The 12,322-nt window shown below is 39.9% G+C and overlaps 1 protein-coding gene across 3 annotated transcripts in view; it reads left to right on the top strand.

Annotated features, from left to right (window-relative positions):
- LOC105476513 (hook microtubule tethering protein 3) overlaps positions 1 to 12,322 on the top strand; it is a 125,411-nt gene that overhangs the window by 6,418 nt on the left and 106,671 nt on the right. For all 3 annotated transcript variants that reach the window (XM_011732484.2, XM_071068308.1, XM_071068307.1), the window contains exon 2: positions 2,710 to 2,795. In XM_011732484.2, coding sequence (XP_011730786.1) covers positions 2,710 to 2,795 — 86 coding nt within the window. The remainder of the gene's footprint in view (positions 1 to 2,709; positions 2,796 to 12,322) is intronic.

Below are 12,322 nucleotides of genomic sequence, written 5' to 3'. Positions count from 1 at the left end.
TGGGGCGATCTCGGCCCACTGTAAGCTCCGCCTCCCGGGCTCATGCCATTCTCCTGCCTCAACCTCCCGAGTAGCTGGGACTACAGGCACCCACCACTGTGCCCGGCTAATTTTTTGTATTTTTAGTAGAGATGGGGTTTCTCTACTAAAGTAGAGACCTCATTTTAGTAGAGACCTCATTTATCAAATCTTTAAAAGACAGCTATTGACTGGGCGCGGTGGCTCACGCCTGTAATCCCAGCACTTTGGGAGGCCGAGGCGGGTGGATCATGAGGTCAGGAGATTGAGACCTTCCTCGCCAACATGGTGAAACCCCGTCTCTACTAAAAATACAAAAAATTAGCCTGGCACGGTGGTGGGCACCTGTAGTCCCAGCTACCCTGGAGGCTGAGGCAGGAGAAGGGCGCGAACCCGGGAGGCGCAGCTTGCAGTGGGCCGAGATTGCGCCACTGCACTCCAGCCTGGGCGACAAAGCGAGACACTGTCTCAAAAAAAAAAAAAAAAAAAAAAAAAGATTTGATAATTGATACGGTGCAGAGAAGTAGCCACTCATCCACCCTTAGTAAGAGAATAAATTGCTACAGTGTATATTTAGGGCAGTTTGATAGTTTTATCAAAAACCTTAAAATGTTCATACACTTTTTGACTTAGCAATTTTACTTCTTTTCAAACCCAATAAATAAAAATATGTGTGAAGACATATGGTCACCTGAGTGATATTCCCAGTATTGCCATTGTCAGTACTGAGTTTAGCTTCATCGATGTTAATATGTAAACCTACTCAAATGGGTCTCCCTGTCTCTTTCCCTTTACTCCTTCCTTCATACTGCAGCCAGTATGATCTTTTTTTTTTCTTTTTTCTTTTTTTTTGTGATCTCGCTCTGTCGCCCAGGCTGGAGTGCAGTGGGTGGCATGAACTTGGCTCACTGCAACCTCCGTCTCCCGGGTTCAAGCGATTCTCCTGTATCAGCCTCCTGAGTAGCTTGGACTACAAGTGCGTGCCATCACGCCTGGTTAATTTTTTGTATTTTTAATGAAGAGACAGGATTTCACTGTGTTAGCCAGGATGGTCTTGATCTCCTGACCTCGTGATCCGCCCACCTCGGCCTCCCAAAGTGCTGGGATTACAGGCATGAGCCATTGCCCCCGGCCAGATTTTATATTAATACAATGCAAACCTCATGGCTTACTCTCCTGGTTCAAATCCTTTGTTTACTTTATTCATAGGATAAGGTCCTAATGTGGCTTCTAAGGTTTTATATGTTAATTCTTCAGTTTTTTGCCCTGTCTTTCACCGTTTTATTTTTCCCCTGTTCTGTCTCTTCCTCCAATTCTTACCCCTACCCAATCTATACCAAGCTGCTCTTCATACCTAGATTGCATCCCACTCTCCCTTCTCATCTTTGTGCCTGCTGTTGACACTTCTATTATACTGTTTCATTTTTCCTAGTTGTAAGTTCTATGAGAGGATGGCCTGTGTCTATTCTCAGGGATTGATTTCCTGCTAAATCCTGAGGACACTACTGGGTATAATCATTGTTGGCTCAGCTACATTTTTTTACTTTGAGAGATAATTTATACTGTTAGGGAAAGTACATTTCTTGGCTACATCATGTTGATTAGTACAAAGTTTCAGAATATATTTGAAATCAAAATGAAGTGAGTATTTAACTTAACTATTCTAAGAGTGACTTCTACATCTTTATAAACATATTTGACCTCCGAGTAACAGAAACTGGAACCTCACCAGGCGTAAATAATAAATGAATTCATCTCACATACCAGGAGGCATCAAGATTCTTTAAATTCAGTACAGTTTTTACCTTAAGGACATAGTTCTTTCTTTTTTTTTTTTTTTTTTTTTTTTTGGTGTGGGGGCCATGGTGGAGGGGATGTAGTTCTTTCTAGTTCTTCTCTCTGCCTTTCACTGCATTGGCCTAATCTTAAGATGATTGCCTTTGTAGTCATGAGATGACTGTTCACAGTAATGGAGGCAGCATACTTAAATCAACAGGAGATTGGCTTTTCTTTCCCAGAAGCATCTCCTTATCTCTCTTTAGTTCAAATTGTCTTTTCCCTGTGTGTCCCTGAGTCAGTCACTGGTAGAGGGGATGAAGGTGCCGTGATTTTTGTAGATTGATGTTGTGTGAGTAGAATGGATGCTGGAAAGCCACCCAGTATCCACCACGATTTCTCTTTTACCGATGGGGAAAAATTACGGTAATACTTGGCAGGACATTTCCCTTAAAGGCAAAAGTTTCCAATTAAGACTTCTTTTTGAAATGTATTCCAATTCCTAATATGAGATAATCACTCAAAAAAAAAGCCTAAGAAATTTTCAGCTAGGTGCTGTGGCTCACGCCTGTAATCCCAGCACTTCAGGAGGCCGAGGCGGGCAGATCACCTGAGGTCAGGAGTACAAGACCAGCCTGGCCAACATGGTGAAATTACGTCTCTACTAAAGATACAGAAAATTAGCAGGGCGTGGTGGCGTGTTCCTGTAATTCCAGCTACTTGGGAGGCTGAGGCAGGCGAATCACTTGAACCTGGGAGGTGGAGGTTGCAGTGAGCCGAGATCGGGCCATTGCACTCCAGCCTGGGTGATGGGGCTAGACTCTGTCTCAAAGGAAAAAAAAAAAAAAAAAGCCTAAGAAATTTTCTATATAGGTAACCACAGAATCTCTTCCCACCCCCTTTTTTTCCCTTCAGATCCAGACATTTAATGTGGATGCACCATGGCAGACCGTGGAAGATTTAACGAATGGGGTTGTGATGGCCCAGGTTCTTCAAAAGATGTAAGAATAAATTGCTTATCTTTATGTATATTCTTACACATGGATATTTATTAGTTTGAAAACATGGATTAAAAAATAAAGTACTTACATGAAACGTGTGTAAAGTAAGAGTTGTAGGTGGCAGCAGCACTAGTTTTGATGGAATGTACTTGTTAGGGATAGATTGGGTTGCAAGTTTAATAAGGGCTGTAATTGTTTTAGTACTCTAATGGTTTTAGCAGAATTATTTGTTCTTGTATTTTTTGGCATAAACTTGGCAGAAATTTTCTTGTTAGTAGCCAGATTTTGCTGTTAAAGGGGTATCTAAGATGCTTACTCCATTTTTCTTTAGGATTTTGCTGAAATATCATCTCATCAGTGACACCTGCCCTGAGTAGCCACATAAAATGGCAATGACAATTCCCTTATACTTCCTATCCCCCTTAAGCTTTTGTGTTCTTCTTTCAAGTTTGTAACACCATCTGATATACCATATATTTGGTTGTTCATATATATGCCCCAATATCTCCAAACACATACACACAGAATGTAAACTCTACATGGAGCCAGGGAATTTGTTTTCACTGTTGTATACAAGCAACAGGCAAATGCCTGGTTTCATGTTGAACCATATGAAATTGCTCTTCTTTATAGGTAAAAATAATCAAAATCAGCAGTTCCTCCTAGTTTAATATGCATTGTGGGTGCTTATGTTTGTTGAGTGACTAAAGGAAGGCGTATTTGTTTGGGATATATAAAACATACCCAATTCTTCTAAGTACTTTGAAAACATAATAGTTATGAAATTGGTATTATATGACTATCAACTTTTGACCTAGGAATTTTTTAAAATAAAGGATTATGTGTGAATTTAAGAAGTCATTGGGTTTGTTGTAATTTGCTGATACTTTTATACTTTGAAGCCATGAACACTTGTCAGCCTGATGATTTAAAAAGATTTACATATCACTAGCTGGGTTGCCCCGCATTTCTGTTGAAAATCAGTGTCATTATTAAGTGAATTATTGGTATACTTTGCAATTAGCTACATAGAGTTGCCATAGAGCTCAGATGCCAACATTTCAGATTATCTGTCTCTTTGCCTTTAGAACTGGGTACTCATGTTTGAACTCTACAGCTTGTTTTTACTTTCTTTTATAACTTAAAGCGCATGGTACATTTTTCCAGATATATAGGCACACAGGTTTTTTAATGAAGCTCAAGAAGGCTCGTTGGGGCCGGGCGCGGTGGCTCACACCTGTAATCCCAGCACTTTGGGAGGCTGAGGCGGGCGGATCACGAGGTCAGGAGATCAAGACCATCCTGGCTAACACAGTGAAACCCCGTCTCTACTAAAAATACAAAAAAAAAAAAAAAATTAGCTGGGCATGGTGGCGGGAGCCTATAGTCCCAGCTACTGGGGAGGCTGAGGCAGGAGAATGGCGTGAACCCAGGAGGCGGAGCTTGCAGTGAGCCGAGATGGCATCATTGCACTCCAGCCTGGGCGACAAAGCAAGACTCTGTCTCAAAAAAAAAAAAAAAAAAAAGGCTTGTTGGAAACCTGTCCTGCCCTGGTTTGAGCACTCTGAGAAGAGTAATTTTGTCATTTTCATGGTCCCCTCTGAGTGGTGCCCTAATTTTAGCCTTCCCATTGTCTGAAGAGTTTCACTCTAGAAGTTCTTAATAAAAATTATTTGAGCGTGTGGGCTTAGCTCAGTGAACTTTACAGGTATAGGTCAATACATGATTTTTTTTTTTTGCCTAAGCTAGTTTGAGTAGGATCTTTATCACTTAGAGAAACCAGAAGGAAGAAAGTATATATATATATTGTTTCATCAAAACAAGATTTCAGGAACCAGACAAGGATATCGACTCTGCCACTTCTGTTCAGCACTCTTTACCAGAGCAATGAGGCAAAATAAAGTAAAATAAAATAAAAAAGTAAAAGGTATCTAAACAGGAAAGAAAGACATGAAATTGTCACTGTTTCCTGACAATGTGACATTACATACAAAAAGCCACAAAGACTCCAGAAAAAACTGTTAGACCTGGTAAATGAATATAGTAAAGTTGCAGTATACAAAATCAACCTACAAAAATCAGTAGTGTTTCTAAGTACTAACAACAAACTATCTGAAAAAGAAATCAAGAAAACAATCCCTTTTATAGTAGCTACCAAGTAAAATATAATACATAGGAATACATTTAACCAACAAGGTGAAAGATCCGTACATTGAAAACTATAAAACATTGATGAAAGAAGTTGAAGTCTCCAATAAAGGAAAGATACTCTGTGTTCATAGATTAGAATTATTGTTAAAATGTCCATACTACAGCCCTTCATGCTAAAAACTCTCAATAAATTTGGTATTGAAGGAACGTATCTCAAAATAATAAGAGGTATTTATGACAAACCCACAGCCAACATCATACTGAATGGGCAAAAACTGGAAGCATTCCCTTTGAAAGCTGGCGCAAGACAGGGATGCCCTCTCTCACCACTCCTATTCAACATAGTGTTGGAAGTTCTGGCCAGGGCAATCAGGCAAGGGAAAGAAATCAAGGGTATTCAGTTAGGAAAAGAAGAAGTCAAATTGTCTTTGTTTGCAGATGACATCATTGTCTATTTAGAAAACCCTATCGTCTCAGCCCAAAATCTCCTTAAGCTGATAAGCAACTTCAGCAAAGTCTCAGGATACAAAATCAATGTGCAAAGATCACAGGCATTCTTACACACCAGTAACAGACAAACAGAGAGCCAAATCATGAATGAACTCCCATTCACAATTGCTTCAAAGAGAATAAAATACCTGGGAATCCAACTTACAAGGGATGTAAAGGACCTCTTCAAGGAGAACTACAAACCACTGCTCAGTGAAATAAAAGAGGACACAAACAAATGGAAGAACATACCATGCTCATGGATAGGAAGAATCAATATTGTGAAAATGGCCATACTGCCCAAGGTAATTTATAGATTCAATGCCATCCCCATCAAGCTACCAATGAGTTTCTTCACAGAATTGGAAAAAACTGCTTTAAAGTTCATATGGAACCAAAAAAGAGCCTACATTGCCAAGACAATCCTAAGTCAAAAGAACAAAGCTGGAGGCATCGCACTACCTGACTTCAAACTATACTACAAGGCTACAGTAACCAAAACAGCATGGTACTGGTACCAAAACAGAGATATAGACCAATGGAACAGAACAGAGCCCTCAGAAATAATACCACACATCTACAGCCATCTGATCTTTGACAAACCTGACAAAAACAAGAAATGGGGAAAGGATTCTCTGTTTAATAAATGGTGCTGGGAAAATTGGCTAGCCATAAGTAGAAAGCTGAAACTGGATCCTTTCCTTACTCCTTATACGAAAATTAATTCAAGATGGATTAGATACTTAAATGTTAGACCTAATACCATAAAAACCCTAGAAGAAAACCTAGGTAATACCATTCAGGACATAGGCATGGGCAAAAACTTCATGTCTAAAACACCAAAAGCAATGCAACAAAAGCCAAAATTGACAAATGGGATCTCATTAAACTAAAGAGCTTCTACACAGCAAAAGAAACTACCATCAGAGTGAACAGGCAACCTACAGAATGGGAGAAAAGTTTTGCAATCTACTCCTCTGACAAAGGGCTAATATCCAGAACCTACAAATAACTCAGCCAAATTTACAAGATAAAAACAACCCCATCAAAAAGTGGGCAAAGGATATGAACAGACATTTCTCAAAAGAAGACATTCATACAGCCAACAGACACATGAAAAAATGCTCATCATCACTGGCCATCAGAGAAATGCAAATCAAAACCACAGTGAGATACCATCTCACACCAGTTAGAATGGCAATCATTTAAAAAGTCAGGAAACAACGGGTACTGGAGAGGATATGGAGAAATGGGAACACTTTTACACTGTTGGTGGGATTGTAAACTAGTTAAACCATTATGGAAAACAGTACGGCGATTCCTCAAGGATCTAGAACTAGAAGTACCATATGACCCAGCCATCCCATTACTGGGTATATACCCAAAGGATTATAAATCATGCTGCTATAAAGACACATGCACACGTATGTTTATTGTGGCACTATTCACAAGAGCAAAGACTTGGAATCAACCCAGATGTCCATCAGTGACAGACTGGATTAAGAAAATGTGGCACATATACACCATGGAATACTGTGCAGCCATAAAAAAGGATGAGTTTGTGTCCTTTGTAGGGACACGGATGCAGCTGGAAACCATCATTCTCAGAAAACTATCACAAGAACAGAAAACCAAACACTGCATGTTCTCACTTATAGGTGGGAATTGAACAATAAGATCACTTGGACACAGAAGGGGAACATCACACACCGGGGCCTATTGTGGGGAGGCGGGAGCGGGGAGGGATTGCATTGGGAGTTATACCTGATGTAAATGATGAGTTGATGGGTGCTGATGAGTTGATGGGTGCAGCGCACCAACATGGCACATGCATACATATGTAACAAACCTGCATGTTGTGCACATGTACCCTAGAACTTAAAGTATTAAAAAAAAAAAAAAAAACTGTCCATACTACCCAAAGTGATCTGCAGATTCAATGTATTCCCTATAAAAATTCCAATAACCTTCTTCACAGAAATAAGGAACAAACCTAAAATTCATATGAAATGGCAAAAGACCCCAAATAGCCAAAGCAATCATGAGCAAAAAGAACAAAGCTGGAGAAATCTCACTACCCGATTTTAAACTCTTTTGCAAAGCTGTGGTATTTGAAACAACACAGTGCTGGCATAAAAATAGACACATTGACCAGTGGAACAGTATAGAAATTCCAGAAGTGAACCGATACATCTATAGTCAGTTGATTTTCCACAAAGGTGCCACAAACACCCAGTGAGGAAAGGACAAGTCTCTTCTGTAAAGGGTGTTGGGAAAAGTAGATATCCATATGCAGAAGAATAAAGTTAGACCCTTATCTCACCCCACATGCAAAAATCAATTCAGAATGGATTAAAGACTTAAACATACCTCCTGAATTTGAAAAACGAATGGAAGGAAACATAGGGGGAAAGCTTCTTCATATTGGTCTGGGAGATGATTTTTTGAATTTGACCCCAAAACAGGTAACAACAGCAAAAATAGACAGATGGGATTACATCAAACTAAAAACTTTTGCATGATAAAGGAAACAAGCAACAGAGTGAAGAGACAAACTACAGATTGGAGAAAATATTTGCAAGCCATACATCTAATAAGAGGTTTCTAACCAGTCTGTATAAGGAACTTAAGCAACTGAATATCAAGAGAACAGATAACTGAATTTAAAAAGCATGAAGGACCTGAATAAACATCTTCAAAAGAAGATATACAGCTGGTTAACAGGCATATGAAAAAATGCTCATCACTGATCACCAGGGAAATATAAATTAAAACCACAATGAGGTGTCACCTCACACCTATCAGAATGGCTATTATCAAAAAGGTGAAAGATAAGTGTTGGTGAGGATGTGGAGCAGAGGGAACCCTTATGCACTGTTGTTGGGAATGTAAATTAGTACAGCCATTATGGAAAACTGTACAAAAAGCTAAAAATAGAATTACCATATGATCCAGCAATCCTGCTTTTGTGTATATAGCCAAAGGATTTGAAACTGGTATGTTGAAGAGATACCTGCACTTCCACATTTCTTGCAGTATTATTCAAGGTACCCAGTTTATGGAAGCAACATAAGTGCCGATTAGCTAATGGATGGATAAAAAAGATGTGGTGTATATGTGCACAATGAAATACTGTTCAGCCTTTATTCATCGATTGATCGAGACAGGGTCTCACTCTATCACCCAGACTGGAGTGAAGTAGATTGACCAGGGCTCACTGCAACCTCAAACTCCCAGGCTCAGATGATGCTCCCACTGTAGCCTTCCTAGTAGCTTCTGGGAGCACAGGCATGCACACACTCAGCCTTTTTTTTTTTTTTTTTTTTTGGTAGAGATGGGGTCTCACTGTGTGGCCCAGGCTGGTCTTGAACTCCTGGGCTCAAGCAGTCCTCCTGCCTTGGCCTTTCAAAGTGCTGAGATTAAAGGCATAAGCCAACGTGCCCATGCTCCCAAAGAAGGAAATTCTGTCATTTTCAACAACATGAACAAATCTGAAGGACATTGTGCTAAGTGAACTAAGCCAGGCACAGAAAGACAAATAAGTCTTACTTATGTGGAATCTAAAACAATTGAACTCATAGAAGCAGAGAATAGAATGGTGTTTACCAGAGGCAGGGGGGCGAGGGGAATGGGGAGATGATAGTCAGAGGGCACAGAGTTTCCGTTAGGAGGAATACAGTTTTTTGAGATTTATTGCAAAGCATGGTGACCATAGTTGTTAATAATGTGTATTTCGCAATTCTGAGGGAGCAGATTTCAAATGTTCTCACCATAAAACAAAAATTTGAGGCAATGGATATTAATTAGCTTGATTTAATAAGTCCACATTGTATACATATATCATAATATCAGTTTGTACCCATAAATACAGTTTGTCAATGTAAATTTTGAAAAATTTTTTTCATGAATTGAAATAAACAAGATATACATTGTGTTCCGCAAAGTGGTCTTTTCATTTACCAAAGTCTTATAGGCATATTTCTTATCAATACTCAGTTTTCAATCTTTCTTTCTTCCTAGAATGCTTTCCTTTTTTTTTTTTTTCCTTTTGTTGAGATATGGCACACACAGAAAAGCATTCTACAAAGAGTGATAATTTTGCATGTATGTTTTGCATATCTCCTATAACCTCTACTCAGATTGAGATACAGAACATTTCCAGCTCCTCCCTACTCAATACCTCTATGCCAAAGATAGCCATGATTCTGACTTCCCTGCCATTAATTAGTTTTGCCTGTTCTTGAATGTCTTGTAAGTAGAATCATACAGTATGTACTCTCGTGTTTGTCTTAAATTCAACATAATGTCTGTGAGATTTATCCATATTGTTACACAGTATCTATTTTAAATAGTTGTTTGATATATACAGCCTCACCAACATTGATTCCTTCTTTGTCAATTTGATATTTATTGAATGGCTACTTTGTGTCCAGCATCCCTGATAAAACTACCAGCCACATAGACATGGTGTCCACCCTCAGGAGGTTCATAAGTGGGGAAAACATTTTAATTAACTATGAGAACAAAACTGCTGTTGTAACAAGTGGTACAGAGAAGGGTACAATGTTATGAAAGTTTACACAGGGTATATTTTTAACTTAGTTTAGGAGGTCGTGAACATTTTACCTGAGAAAGTAAAGGATATTTAAATCTAAAAGTCACCGATACCTTCATGGAGGGAAGAACTTACTCAAAGACCCTGCAGGATGGTGGAATATGGTGAGCACTGCTATGGAAAGGAAAGGTGCAAGTGTTTACTGCACAGAGGGTGAGCGTTGTACAGATCAGAATGAAAAGGTAGATGGAGCCAGACCATGCAGAGCCGTGTCTTTTTTCTAAGGGCTATAAGAGGCTGGGCACTGTGGCTCATACCTATAATCCCAGCACTTTGGGAGGCCAAGGTGGGTGTATCACCTAAGGTCAGGAGATCAAGACCATCCTGACCAACATGGTGAACCTCCGTCTCTACAAAAGTAAAAAAATTAGCCGGGCGTGGTGGCGCGCGCCTGTAATCCCAGCTACTAGGGAGGCTGAGGCAGGAGAATAGCTTGAACCGGGGAAGTGGAGTTTGCAGTGAGCCGAGATTGTGCCATTGCACTCCAGCCTGGGCAACAGAGCGAAACTGCGTCTCAAAAAAAAAAAAAAAAAAAAAGACATAATCTAAGGGCTATAAGAAGCAGTTGAAGGCTTGGCGGTTGGGGGGATTAACGAATTGCATTTACATTTTGAAAAATATTCTGGCTGCAGGTATAAAATTAATTGGAAGAGGCCAGGGTGATGAGGGATAATTAGTTAGGAAGAAATTTGTAATACTTTGGAAGGGAGATAGTGGTACCTTAGACTAGGAGGTGCTGAAGAATATGAAGACAATTGGGTGGACTCAAAATGGTATATAAAATCAGCATATTTTGATGGTTGGTATGGGGGGAGTTGACGTTCAGGTTTTTAACTTAAGCAAATACACTGCAGAGGGTATAAACCACTGATATTGGAAAACTGAAAGAAGATCTGCTGTGGAAGGAAGCTAAATGTGTCATGAGTGTAGTTTGGGTGACATCAAATCCGAATGGTATTGAAAAATCAAGAGGACGGCCGGGCGCGGTGGCTCAAGCCTGTAATCCCAGCACTTTGGGAGGCCGAGGCGGGCGGATCACAAGGTCAGGAGATCGAGACCACAGTGAAACCCCGTCTCTACTAAAAATGCAAAAAATTAGCCGGGCGCGGTGGCGGGCGCCTGTAGTCCCAGCTACTCAGGAGGCTGAGGCAGGAGAATGGCGGGAACCCGGGAGGCGGAGCTTGCAGTGAGCCGAGATCGCGCCACTGCACTCCAGCCTGGGCAACAGCGTGAGACTCCGTCTCAAAAAAAAAAAAAAAAAAAAAAAAAAATCAAGAGGAAATGTGAAACTGACAGTCTAGAGTTCAGAACAGGAGTCCGAACTGGAGATATCTCTTTGGCTATCTCTTAATTGAAGCTGTAAGTGTGGATTAAATCACTTTAGGGGAGAATATTGGGTAAGAAGGAAAAAATCTGTCCCCTGAGCCTTGAACTTTGGCCTTTAATTGTTGGGTAGAGGAGCAACTGGCAGAGCGGCCAGAGGGGTAGGAGGAAAGCCAGGTGAGTGTGGGTGCCAAAAAGAGGATTTTACTGGAAACATCAGTCCTTTTCATTTTGTCTGAGCTGACAAGTGAGACATCATTTTGTAGTTTTAGGAGAAATTTGAAATGTGAATGGATCTAAGTATGCTCTTTGTTAGTGCAAGTTTTTATATCTGTTTGGTCTTTTAAGTTGTTTTATCTGCTTTACAGCTTTCAGAATTTTATTGCTCTTGACATCTCTCTCATTCTTTTTGTCTATGCAGATTCATGTCCCCTACTTAGGTTTTTAAAAATTGATAGACTTTTTAAGAGCTGTTTTACCTTCAGAGCAAAATTGAGTGGAAAAGAGTTCAGTATGGGATGGTGAAAAGGTTCTGGAGGTGGGTGGTGGTGATGGTTGTGCAACAGTATGAATGTATTGGATACCACTGAACTGTGCACTTTAAAATGGTTAAAATGGTAAATTTTATGTTGTGTATATTTCACAATGTTTAAAAAGTTTTTAAAATATGAGCAAGAAAATACAGTGAGTTCCTACATCCCCCTTGCCCACCACACACTGCCTTCCCCCACCACAGTGGTATATTTGTTACAATAGATAAACCAACACTGGCACATCAATACTGCTCAAAGGCCATCGTGAACATTAGTGTTCACTCTTGGTGTTGTACATCCTATGGGTTTTGACAAATGTGTTTTATATATCTACCATTGTAGTATAACAGAATAGTTTCTCGGCCATAAATATCCTGTGTATTCCGCCTATTTATCCGTCTCCCCAAACCCGGGAA

Source organism: Macaca nemestrina, chromosome 8 (assembly GCF_043159975.1).
Source record: "Macaca nemestrina isolate mMacNem1 chromosome 8, mMacNem.hap1, whole genome shotgun sequence".
Taxonomy (NCBI): Eukaryota; Metazoa; Chordata; class Mammalia; order Primates; family Cercopithecidae; genus Macaca; species Macaca nemestrina.
This window is presented reverse-complemented; position numbering and strand designations above follow the sequence as displayed.